The sequence below is a fragment of the Macaca nemestrina genome, chromosome 2 (genome assembly GCF_043159975.1).
Source record: "Macaca nemestrina isolate mMacNem1 chromosome 2, mMacNem.hap1, whole genome shotgun sequence".
Taxonomy (NCBI): Eukaryota; Metazoa; Chordata; class Mammalia; order Primates; family Cercopithecidae; genus Macaca; species Macaca nemestrina.
This window is the reverse complement of record NC_092126.1, coordinates 85,552,166-85,565,545: the sequence shown is the minus strand read 5'-3', so window position 1 is coordinate 85,565,545 and position 13,380 is coordinate 85,552,166. Positions and strand designations below refer to the sequence as shown.

Below are 13,380 nucleotides of genomic sequence, written 5' to 3'. Positions count from 1 at the left end.
GCCTTGATCATTGGCTAATGTGGTATCTGCAAGGATTTTTCTCTCTAAACTTCTTATTATTCTCCTTGAAATTAATGAAGATAGTTTGAGATTGTGGTAGTATTTTCAAACTTTTGCTCAATGATTTTAGCATCTCTCTTATTTAGTGGATCTTACTGCTGTGTTTACATAGTAATAACTTTGTACGTCCTTCATATCTTCTACATTTGTTAATTGGAATTTTTCTGTAGGGAAGAGCTGTCCCTTCTCCCTATACATTTATTTATTTGGATTATTTATAAGTGTAGAATTCAGGATATTTATTGTATTCTATTGGTTATCATCCAATATTATCATTATATATTTCATTGCTCAAATTGTTACATGTTTGGCCATCAGGAACTCCTATGTCCTTAGGACATGCCCTTGTTCTTTTTTTGAGCGCTTTCTTGTTTTCTGGTACCACAAGATGTTCCAGTCTCCTCTTTTATTTTCTCTTTCCCAATTCTAGAATCAACCACTTTTTCAAGGAGCTCTGCTTTCTTTCTTTTTTTTTTTTTAACTTGGAGAATAAGTATTTATAAACTAAGATTCTGCCAGTAGGTATGCTCATGGCTACTGGGGTATCATTACTCTCAGGCCCTCTCAGTGGACAAGCTAAGAAATACGTGTATGAATACTAACCCACACATACACACATCTATACTTATTTCTAAATCTATTTGTGTGTGTGTATATATGTGTGTGTGTTTGTGTATATATATATATATAAAATCATGAGTGCATATTGATACCTCTGATTCCAATCCAACATCATGACATTCATTCCGTGCTTCCCCTTTATTTAACTGTAACTTCTTTCTCCAACAGTGAGAAACCTGGCTCTCATTATCTACAATACATTCACTTATTTAATAATGTACATAAAAGGTAGTTAAACAGTTACTAATCTTTACATATGAGAAGCAAATTTCCAGATAACAGTATTTATATACAGTTCTTTTTCTCTTTAGTCTCACAGTGTCCAGTCAACATATTATTTTCACACATTCACTTCAGTGTGATTATGAATTAATTTGTCACACATTAGGTTCATTTGTTATTGATTACATTCCATTTTGGGTTTATCCCACTTCCTGGTTGATTGTAAGTGTTTATTGGGGAAAAAGTATGTATGTGAAACATTACTATGGGTCTAAGAGTCAAAACTATATTAAAAATACACTCAGAAACATGTTTCTTCCTCTTCCTCTCTACTAATCTATCCATATTCACTTCTTCCCATATTTTTCCCACCAACTTCTGTAGGTAACCAGTCTCTAGTCTCTGATTTATCTTTCCTGAATTTCTTTTGCACACATGTGCAGATACATGTGTATTTTCTTATGCCTTTACATCTAGTTCTTTCTCATATGAAAGGTAACATGCTATATATGCCCTTTTGTGCTTTTCCTTCTCATGGAATAGTATGTCCTGGAAATCATTCCATATCAGCTCATGGAGATCTTCCTCATTCTATTTTACAGGAGCATAGTCCTCCATTGTGTAGGTGTGCTAGAATTTCTTCAGCCACTCCTCCAAAGTGTTGAAATTTAAGTTGCCTCCAATATTTCTCAGTTACAAACAATGTTACAATAAATAACTTTGGTATATATATTTTTGTATTTGGGGAAGTATATAGTCAAGGTGGATCCTCGCAGTGGGATTTCTGGGTCAAAAAACAAGTGCAAATATAATTTTGTTAGGTATGAACAACTTGCCTTTTATGAGTGGTACCGGGGCACATTCTTACCAGCAATTTGTGAGCTAGTATTTGTGCCCTCACAGCATCACTAGCTGAATGTGTTGACATGCTATTTAATTTTTCCCAGTCTGATAGTGACAAATTGTAGCTCAGTATTTATCTCTAATTATAAGTGAATTTGAATAAGTTTTTCACATATTTGAGGGCTATATATTTGTGTGTCTGTTCATATCTTTTTCTAATAGGTCTAGGTCCTTCTTCTCTCCATTTCTCAATCTCTGTATGTATGTCATGAATATAAACTTTGTCAGTTGTTTTGGTTTTGTTTAGGATGTGTGTTTTTTAGTATTGAAAGGTTTTTAAAATTTTTTATGTAGTCAGATTTCTCAATCTTTACTTTTATTGATCTTGGACTTTGAGTAATGGTCAGAGAGTCTTTCCCTACACCTTCTACAAGGTAAAAAAGGAATTTACCCATGTTTTCTTCGCATTCTTAAATGCTTTCTTTATTCACATTTAAATCCATAACCCTTCTTGAGTTATTCTTGTGTATGGTATGATATATGGATTTAATTTTTATCTCCTTTCAAATGGCCACCCATTTATCCAGCACCATTTATTTAAAAGCCCTGGCTGGATGGCACCTAATAAACTAATTTTTAAATCTACAACAATAAGGAAAAGAAAGGAAATCATGCCCTAGAGTACATGCTGGGGAGGGATACTTTATAATGATTTTTAAAAGCCAATTTATCAAGAATACATAACAATCTTAAATGGGTATCAACTGCAGTGCATTTCTTGACTTCTTTTCTAATCTAACAAAAGTGCTATGGCTCTCATTTAACACAAGAGTTGGGCTGGAAAACTCATTTCTGTATTTGCTCTTCTGGAATTGTTTTTCATTTCAACCCACAGAGTCAGACGCATATCACAGAGCTTCCAGCCACATCTACAGTAACATCTTGACATCCATGACATACTTTAGGTCCTTAGAAAACAGCTGGATATAGTATTCATTTAATTCTTCCAGCTGTTAGTTTTTCCCTTTTGCCTTTGGCTTTTTAAAATTTTACCAATTCATTTCCATTCTCCAAGAAAAGCTTCAGACACCAAAAACCTCAATTTGTTTTAAAGGGAGTGGTTCTGGGATAGGACTTTTTATTGTGAAAGACTGAAAACACAAAGCAAAGCAGCTCCTGGCTACGTTATATAAGTGATTCAATTCCAAGTTTGTCCTGTGTACTTCTCTGCCTCCCACCCTGCAAAACATTGAGAGATGAATCATTTAATTTCATAAACACTTGGTGTTAATTACTGGATGATGAATTTTGCTATAAGTAGGATCAGTTTGACATTTAGGAAAGGCTGCACAATCCAGCTTTTAAGATGTGCATGAGGTAGGTACATTAAGTAGCTAGAATTCATACCAAAAGATTTATCCATACCTCTGAGCTGCTGAAATCAGTGAGTCAGCCAGAGTCTTCACTTCGTGTTTATGAAATGTCTTTCCTCCAGGGAGTTCTCCTCACATTCATTATCTCATTAATCATCCAACTGTTTCCCTTGGAGAAAGAAAAGTGGGGAAACATACGTTCTATTAGCTCTTTTGTTCCCAGGAGGAAACATAGAGGCTTAGAGAGAACAAATAACTTCCTCATCTGTAAAATGAGTCCTCTGGCCCACTCCATGTCTTTTGCCCTAGGTGCTTGGTAAGGATGAAAGATTTGAGAAAAGCTTTACTTCTTAGGAAAAAATAATTACATTTGGCTAGTCAGGCAAATTATTAGAGGTTGTACCACTATAACTTGAGTGAGAATTTTAATACAAATGAATATATATGGTACAAGAACCTATTGCTCTTTTGTGGCTCCTGATGTTTATTTTTCTGGTATATCATGGTTATGATCCCAAATAATGAGGCTTCTGTAATTTAGTCACCATTCGAAGGTATTGACATGCTTATTATACACATGAAGGAATGGAATTAATTAACATTTTGGGGATACCAGCTTTTCACACAAAATTTTATTTATTCTTGAGAACAACCAAAAAAAGAAAGCATTATTATCCTTATCTTAGAAGTAAAGATACAGAAGAAACTTACCAGGGATATCCCAGCCAGTAAATAGCAGAGCTGGCATTTGAATCCAGATCTTTTGATTTTTAAGTATATGTTTTCTCTAATATATAAAGCATTCACCAGAAATGACGTGTTTCATCTTAATTCGAGTAGATTCCAACATTTTAAATGATGTAATTCACAAAATGGGCATGCGTCTGTATTTGTTGTTTTAAAAATACTGTGCTTCTAGATAAGACAGGAGCATAATCTTTGCAACCACAAGCAGTGACTCTGCCTGGCAACTATAAAAGCACCTTAACCTCATGATCTGAATTCAGTAAACCTGGGTACACATCAGGCTACTTGCTGTTTGACCATGTTAAATCTCTGTCTTAGTTTGTTTGGGCTGCTATAACAAAATATCTTAGACTGGGTAATTTAAACAGATATCTATTTCTCACAGTTCTACAGACTGCGAAGTTCAAAATCATGGCGATGGCATATGGCTGCTCTCTGCTTCCAAGGTGGTGCCCCATTACTGGATCCTCCTGCATCCTCCTGCATCCACCTGATGGTGCCCTGTTGCTGCATAAGAGGATGCTGTGCCCTCACATGGTGGAAGGGATGGAAGGGATGAGAGAGAGAGGCAGCTCCTTTGCACCTTTTATAAGAGTGCAAATCCCATCACTCCACCTTCATAATTTAATAACTTCCTGAAGGCCCCACCTCTTAAGACTATTACATTGGTGATTAAGTTTCAACATACGAATTTTGGGGACACATTCAGACCATAGCATTCTCTAAACTTAGTTTGTATTTCTCTAATTTGTGAATAATAATAGTTACCTCAGAGGTTGTTGTGAGGATTAAATGAAATAAAGTTTATAGAGTTTTTAGCATAATTAGTGGCACATAGCTCTAAATTAATAAATACTATTACAGTTAATAAACAAATAAATTATACCCTTGGTTATTTTAAGCAAAGAACATACAAGAGTAATTCACAACATAAATGCAAATGGACAATTAATATCCAATAAATTATGTTCAATTACAAGAGCAATAAAACATATCAGGAATAAAGCAGGTCAACATTTTTCACTCAAAATATTGGTAAGATAAAATAAAAAATAATATCCAGTACTCATAGGGAGTGAGGAGCTGGCACTCTTTAGACTGCTAGTAAAGATTGTAAATCTATAAAATCTTTTTAGATGGCAACTTGGCAATATGTATCGAAAGTTTTAGAATGCCCACATATTCTTTGATTGAGGAATTTCACCCAGAGGAATTCATCCTGAGGAATATCAAGAACACTATAATAAATGTACAAAGGATTTCATGACAAAAATTGTATGCATATTAGAAGTTGGAAATGATCTTAATGTTCAGCAATGAGGAATTGATTAAATATATTATGGTACGTAAATACTGTTAAATGTTTGGGGTTACAAAAAGAGAGACTTATTCAATTTGTCTCCAGTAAGTCAGTACCTATTGGAACTATAAATGCACAAAAAGAAGTTGAGAATCTTATCTACAGGATCATGCTTCATGGAACCAAAAACAATTCCCAGAAGAAGTGCAAGTGCAACCATCCATGAAGACCTCCCAAAGGCTACAATGAAATTCAGAGAATTTGAGTTATTCAGAACCCAGCAGCTTAGAAAACCAGAGTATCTGTTCTCCTGTCATCACTCTGAATTTGTTCATCCTGACTGCATCATGACTCAGCTCTACCTAATTACTCCTACTCTACCTACTAACCAACTATATCCTCCCCTGTGCTGTAAGATTTAGCTTCTAATAATCATAATTTTCTCTTACTTGTAGCATCTACTGCTTTATTTTCCTCCTGCCAACCTTTTCCAGGAGGGTATTCTATCTTCTGCTCCCATTATCACTGACTAAATCCTTGTATAATATAAATTCTCAAAGGAATATGATCTTTTTGTATTAATTGCTGATATGGTTTGGCTCCGCATTCCCACCCAAATCTCATCTCATTGTAATCTCCACATGTCAGGGGAGAGGCCTGGTGGGAGGTGATTGAATCATGGGGGTGGACTTCTGTCTTGCTGTTCTTGTGATAGTGAGTGAGTTCTCACGAGATCTGGTTGTTTGAAAGTGTGTGGCACTTCCCCTTTGCTCCTGCTCTCTCTCTCTTGCTCCACTATGGTAACATGTGCTTGCTTCTCCTTCGCCCTTCTCACATTATAGTAAGTTTCTGAGGCCTTTCAGACATGCTTCCCATTAAGCTTGAGAAACTGAGTCAATTAAACCTCTTTTCTTCATAAATTACCCAGTCTTAGGCAGTTCTTTATAGGAGTGTGAAAACAGACTAAGACAACTGCCATCATCACTGACTGGGCAAGCTTTTGTGACAGTGGTCTCATAGGTCATAAGTCACTGGAACATTTACACGTTGACTGCCCTTGGAAAGGTAGAAGTTGAAAACAAGCCACATGGGGAATATAAGCGTGATTTTCTCGGCTTGCACTTTGTCAGCCCACACAGGAGATCAGATAATTTCTTTTTCTTTTTTTTTTTTTTTGAAACAGTCTCGCTCTGTCACCAGGCTGGAGTGCAGTGGTTCAATCTTGGATCACTGCAACTTCCGCCTCCTGGTTTCAAGTGATTCTCCCAGTTTCAAGCGATTCTCCTGCCTCAGCCTCCTGAGTAGCTGGGGCTACAGGCATGTGCCACCACGCCCAGCTAAATTTTGTATTTTTACAAACAAATACAAAAATTTTACACGGGGTTTCAACATGTTGTCCAGGATGGTCTCGATCTCTTTACCTCGTGATCTGCCCACCTCGGCCTCCCAAAGTGCTGAGAATACAGGCGTGAACCACTGCACCTGGCCCTCAGAGAATTTCATTTTTAAAAAATCAGAATGTTTAGGTTTTCTTGAAAATCTCAAGATCTACCAACACTTACTCTTTATTCCTGGATGACACAGCTATTGGCAAAAGCTAAGTATTGGCCAGCCCCTTAAGACAGGGCCCGTTCTAATTCTTTGCAGTCTACAACAAACTCCCTGTTGTCTCTTACATCTACCAACTAACTTCAGTTATGTTAGGTGCTGGCCTGTATTGACCCTTGAGTTTGCAAACCCTGAGTTAAGGACCCTCCTCTGCTTCAATCATTTGGGACCAGAATGGTAACGTCAGGTGACGAGAAGCGGCTCTCTATTTATAAGAAACAATATGGTCTTGCTTCCTCTGCAGAAAGCCATGGACATAAAACCTCAGAAAGGAGCTGTGGGTACTGCAAGCATTCTGACACTTGGCCTACCAATTACATAAACAGGACAAATGCATATATTTTTATAAATAGCAATATATATCATATTTACTTACAAATAGATATAGTCACAATATATTGTGGGAAAAAAGTCCAAATCAATAAGATTATATCTCACTTTGTTAAAAAGTAAATAAATAAATTTGAATACAGGCATTGCTTCTTATTGGAATCTAATCCTTTCCTGGTTTAATAGTTGGATAATACATAAGGAGACAGTGGCAGAATAAACTATATGTATATTCTATTATTTGAAATGGGAAAAAGCATACACTGTTTTAAGCCCATCCAAGAACCCCCAAAATATTCCAAAGTTTAAACCCTCTTATGCACCTACAGAGTAACAATTCCAAGAATTTTTGCATAAATATACTGTACAAAATATCAACTACATAATTATTTCATACTTAATGGGCTTTTTAGTGGGTATGTTTTTATGTAATATGCAACAATACAATAGAATATCTAATAGAAATTAGTTTTCCTTATGTACTACAGCAGGCATAATTTTTAATATAAAATAAAAACTGCTGTGTGTTTTAAAGTTATGTCATAAATACAAATAGCATTTAGCTAAATAAAATAAACAAACATGGAAATTTTACAAAATGATTACTAACCAAATAAAGAGAGGCTTAGAGAGAGGGAGATGGAGATTGCAGGCAGGCAGATGTTAATATTGCTCAGTGGGTATGAAGCAGAATAGGAATGAGCTGGCAGAGAGTGAGTGGAGCATCAAATGCCTGTGGTTCACCTATTTTCAAGTCCAAGGATCTTATGGATGCTCATCTCTTTCTGGCACTTGAGACACTAGAGGTGGATGACTATGAACCATTACCTGTAATGGCAGATAAAGTTATGGACCAAAACAAAACAAACTTTGCAAGAGGAATTATTTTATCTGCATAATTTCATGTTTCCTAAAGACCCAGCAATGAGCATTTATTGCTCCTCTTCTTTCCCTTCCTGGGCCCTAGAATGAGCAACTAGTTGAACAAGTTTCGTGGTCACACATTAAGTTCTTTGTACCATCCACTTCACTAAATCTAGCCTTCTTCAGAAGATTTAGGATTTTTGCTTTGCGTTAATCACTTCCCTGAAACCTTGGAAGTCAGCAACATACTGCGGTACTAGTTTCTCCCATAGACCATTCATTGTTTGTTATGATACATGCCAAACCCAGTTGATAAATGTGAAGACCTTCTGAATGTCAAAACTCTTCTATAAATTCTGTGCTGAGGCAGTGTTGCCTGCATCATCACACCATATATCAGCATGTAAGTGCCACATACTGCATCACCATCTGCAAACAATATGCCTTGAAGGCTGCAGTGACTCAGGTCCAGAGGCTACAATAATGGCATCATGCTGGAAGGCAAAAAGCCCATTGCGATATTATCTCCATAATTGTCAATCCTAGAAGGACATCTGGGAGCTTAGTCTATTATCAAAAGAGCCTTCTTTGCAAGTTTTCCATCCGTGTGTATTCTGATGAATAGAGACAGTTAGCTCCTCATGTAATCACTGAAGGCTGCCTTGGTCATCCTATCTTTACGAGCTGAATATTACATAGCAGGCAATTCACTCTCTCTTAGCCCCTAAAAGGCACTGGGGCTTTTGAAGTGATACACAAGCAGAGGTTTTAGCTTAACTTCACATTCACTTAAAAGTAGCGTTAGACTACTTTGGATGCTTTATTTTCTGGCATTTTTGTCTCCTTTTCTGCAGTGAACATACAAGATGGCATATGTTTCCAAAGTAGATCAATTTCATCAACATTAAAAATTTGATGTGCAGTTCAATCACCTTTGCCAATAGTGTTCAGCATTCACGGGCTCATACTTCTTCACAGGCTTTTCCGCATTCTTAGAAGACATTTTCATATAATAATGTGGGGATCTGATGCGATAATGCACTACATGTTGAAACTGCAAGCACAAGAGTCAACGTTATCAAAAGAAGAGCTGAGAATCTACTGCAGCAACTCTATTTTCTCCCCAGAATGTGGGCACAAATCAAACAGTCTTACTGCTGTAACAGTGCAGATTTGTTATAACAAATTTTCCTTTCAGATAGTGATTTTAAGAAAAAAATTTTATAAGCCCTTAAAACAAATATTTGGATAGTCAGATTCAGATGGCAAGGGATGTCCATTACAGTATAAGGAGAATATAAAAGGACATAAATCAAGGTTAATAGTAACCATCCCTGAAAGTTGAGACAGAATCATTTTAATAATTTTTCTTTTGGTTCCTCAATGTTTCTAGTCTATCTAAAATGAATAGCTATCAGTTTTAGAGTTTAAATGGAGAATATAGATACATTGCTAGATTGACCTGCCATCTAGCTAGACTAACACAGTATTTCATGCCTACATTGTTTTGGGCCTCAAAGAGAAAAGCTCTTCAGCAATATTTCCTATACACTTATACTACAAGATTTCAGTAAAGATCTAATAGGATATTACATGGGATTCTTTTTCCATCATTTAAGAAGGCAAAGGAGGTGTCAGAAAACTAACTTTTTAATCTTTAGCTCAACACCACATCAACGATGTAAAAGGCCATTATAGAAAAGGCCTTTGTAGAAGAGGCCAAGAAAGAAAATTAGGAGAATATGCTCTCACATTTTCCCTCCTTCTTCCACTGAACAGGAAGAAAGATGTTTCCCTTTTACCTCAAGCTTAAAGAAAAAGGCTTTCAGGAAAACATTTAGAGAGCTTGATAAGGGTTTCCTGGAATGTTTAGGGCACTGGTGTCTGACATACCCTGGAGGATTTACCCCCTGAGATAGGAGAACCCAGAAAGAGGCAAGGCTGGAGAAGGCTCTCCCTACACTTGCACCAATAGAGAGGCACGGCTCTGGCAGTTAAGTAAGGTATTTCCTATCCCTGACTTCTTCTGTCTTCTCCAAGTCAGGGGAATCTGAGACATGGTGGTGGAAGGTAAGGTTGTAGCAAGGAAGGAGAGACAGAAAATGGTAAGAACTGGAAAGAAGCAAGAGGCCTTCTTTACCACCACAGGCTTCCAACTCAGCCAGGGGAAGGAGAAAGGTTTCACTTCACATGAAGTACGGTCTTGATGATCTCAGTGGACTGAACAGAATAATAGCTACAAGGAGATTATTCCAGTGACTGAAAGTGAATGGAAACAGTGGTTTTTGTTTTGTTTTGTTTTTTGTTTTTTGTAGTTTTTTTGTTTGTTTGTTTGTTTAATAAGAAAACTGGGGCTGATTGCAGTGGCTCAAGCCTGTAATCCCAGCACTTTGGGAGGCCAAGGCAGGTGGATCACCTGAAGTCACGAGTTTGAGACCAGCCTGGCCAATATAGCAAAATCCCATCTCTATAAAAAATAATAATAATAAAATTAGCTGGGCATGGTGGCGGGTGCCTGTAATCCCAGCTACTCGGGAGACTGAGGCAGGATAGTTGCTTGAACCCAGGAGGCAGAGGTTGCGTTGAGCTGAGATCGTGCCATTGCACTCCAGCCTGGGCAAAAAGAGCGAAACTTTGCCTTGAAACAAACAAACAAACAAAACAACAAAACAAAACAAAACAGAAAAAGAGTAAGAAAACTGGGAGATTAAATTTCACAAAAAGAGTGGGGAAAATCCAACAGCATTAAATGGTTAGTGATTGTGGTGTGGGAAGTGGAAGAATAAAGTTGCTTATAATCCTACCTTATGGAGTTCTGCTTGTTCATATTACTAAAACTCCTATATGCATCATATTGCTATCTTCACTGTAAAGAAGTTATGAAGAACATCATTCTCTACATTTCACATATGTGCTTTACTAGAACCCACAGGAAGTAATTTGCCCAAGTCTTTTTCCAGCAATAGTTCTCCATAGCAAACTGCTTTTATGCTTTGTGCAATATGAATTAATGAACTTGATCTGCTGGCTGTGGAAACGGTTTTGGTCAGCTGTTAGATGCTCAGAATAAAATGTGTAGTACATTCCTAACAAATGCACCGGACACTCTGAAGTAACTTTGGGTCCCAATCTCAATCCTAGCTTCATCCTACCATTCCTACTCTTTTTCTCATTGTTCTTATTTATCTTTTTGTGTAGTATGTATTTATGTAAGCCATCTCAAATTTTTTCTGTACTATGGCAGGGCAATAAATACATTTATCACAAATGCCTATAGACATAGCTTAAAATAATTTGCACTAAAATTAATCTTGAACATAATTTAACTTTGTTCTGGTGATTATTAAGAGGTTTGGGATCTTGCTTTGCCTTAAAGACATCAATATGAGCATCCATTTTTCTTGTGCTATAAGTGTTATTAAGCTGATAGAGGACTCCAATTAACAATGGTGGACCTGATAACAAAGTTTTCTCTGTGTTATTAGCCTGGGGTGGGTGGGAGGTGACTAATAAGGTTCCAAAATCATTTCCTTTAATGTGTAGGTATTTCTAAGTAAATATTCATCTATGTCTACGCCATTTAATTTTAAAGAAGCAAATGCAGTTTATACCTGACAATGCTATTTGTACACATTTAAGATTATATACACACACACACATATATATACACACACACACACACATACATACATACATATACATATCAATTTGACTATTTAGGATGTGGACCAAATAGGGTTTCTAATTCAAACTGCAGTTTAAGCACAAATGATTACCCAATAATTTCAAGAAGTGTGAAGAAATAAAACAGTAGAAGTGGACAAAAGGGGATACATCAGTAGGCAAGAGGTTTGAACACATTTCTAAGAGATGGGAAGAAGATGGAAGCCTACTGAACGACGAAAGCAGATGAGAAGGCAAGGACCAAGAATTCAGGAAGGAAGGAAGGAAGGGAGGAAAGAAGGAAGGGAGGAAGGAAGGAAGGAAGGAAGGAAGGAAGGAAGGAAGGAAGGAAGGAAGGAAGGAAGGAAGGAAGGAAGGAAGGGAGGGAGGGAGGGAGGGAGGGAGGGAGGGAGGGAGGGAGGGAGGGAGGGAGGGAGGGAGGGAGGGAGGAAGGAAGCTGTCAACACTGATTGCAGAAAAGCTCCAAGTTCGGGGTCAGAGGTAGAGAGGAGGGCAAAGGGAGCTGAAAAGAAGGGGTTAATTAAAATTCTACTACACAAACAGGTGAAGGGAGGAAGGTATAATAAATAGCAGGGTAAAGAACTGTACATGAAAGTCATGCCCAAAAACCATGGAGACTAAAATGTGACATGATTTTGAGCAATTGAAGGGAAAATTAATAAAAAATAAAAATTAATTAGAACTGGATGCAAGGATCATTTGGCTTTGACTGGTGCCAAAATTGAAACATTGAACTTATAATCCTAAGGCATTAATTGTCTCTATAATGAACAATATTCACTTAGTTGTAATAATGTAAATATCGTATATTAATTTTCAGCTTTTGAATGAACCTACAAACCAAACCTGGGAAACTTAAAAATGTTACATAGCAGAATGTAATTGTTATCAGGAGACACAGGGTGAAAGGGGAAAGGTGAAGTGGAGGCAAGGCTAGGGGCTCTAATGGCCTTCTCTATGGGGAGCAGCAAAGCATAATCATGACTGCACAGATAATAGAGCCATCCCAGTTCCACCTCTTAACTAATAACCTTGAACAAGTTTCATAACTACTCTGTGCCTCATTTTCCATGTCTGAAAATGAGGATAATAATTTGTATTGCAGAAGTCTGATATGAGGAGAAAATGAATTTATTGTATGTAAAGTGTTTAGAACTGTACCTGGTGTACAGTAAGCACTCAAATGTTCAATATTATCTAACACCATTAATATTTATGAGATGCAGCCTCACTTAGTAAATCTAAAAAATAATAACAATTGTTGTATATTGGGAAGTGGGAGGGGAGGAAGGGAGGGGCTATAGCTTAAATAGACTAAACACTTTTCAGCTTCTCAGAAGTTCGGCTAATAAGTGACATCTATCTAAAGCTGACAGCTGAAGAAATAGCAGTGTTTCGTATTTCAAGTTAGAAACTCTTAAACCAGAAATAATTACAAGCATTTATTATTTTTTCTAATTAAATAAATAATTACACAATCATTCTTTTTAAAATAAAGTTATCATACATTTGGCAATCCTATGAATGCCGAAACCCCCAAAGCCAAACAAATCAAGCTGAATCTATTCTTTCACGAGAGAATTCAGTCTGCCAGCTTTAGTTGGAAGTGAAAAGTAATCTATGAGCCTACAATATTTTCCCAAGTCTTTGCTGCACTTTCCAGGGTGATAGCAATGCCACACCTCTTGGCAGTGAGACTCCAACCTCGGGGAAGTATAATATTAGTGC

General features: G+C 37.0%; 1 protein-coding gene across 2 annotated transcripts in view; it reads right to left on the bottom strand.

The window, feature by feature from the left end:
- The window catches only part of LOC105465605 (epithelial cell transforming 2), a 109,634-nt gene that overhangs the window by 2,793 nt on the left and 93,461 nt on the right, over window positions 1-13,380 (bottom strand). Inside the window, exons 26-27 of one of the 2 annotated variants that reach the window (XM_071091247.1) lie at window positions 3,172-3,288; window positions 2,856-2,985 (exon numbers count right to left, since the gene is read on the bottom strand). In XM_071091247.1, coding sequence (XP_070947348.1) covers window positions 3,220-3,288 — 69 coding nt within the window. In that variant the 3' untranslated portion in view covers window positions 2,856-2,985; window positions 3,172-3,219. Of the gene's footprint in view, window positions 1-2,855; window positions 2,986-3,171; window positions 3,289-13,380 lie in introns of those variants that run through there. The other variant, XM_071091248.1, reaches the window with a different exon arrangement.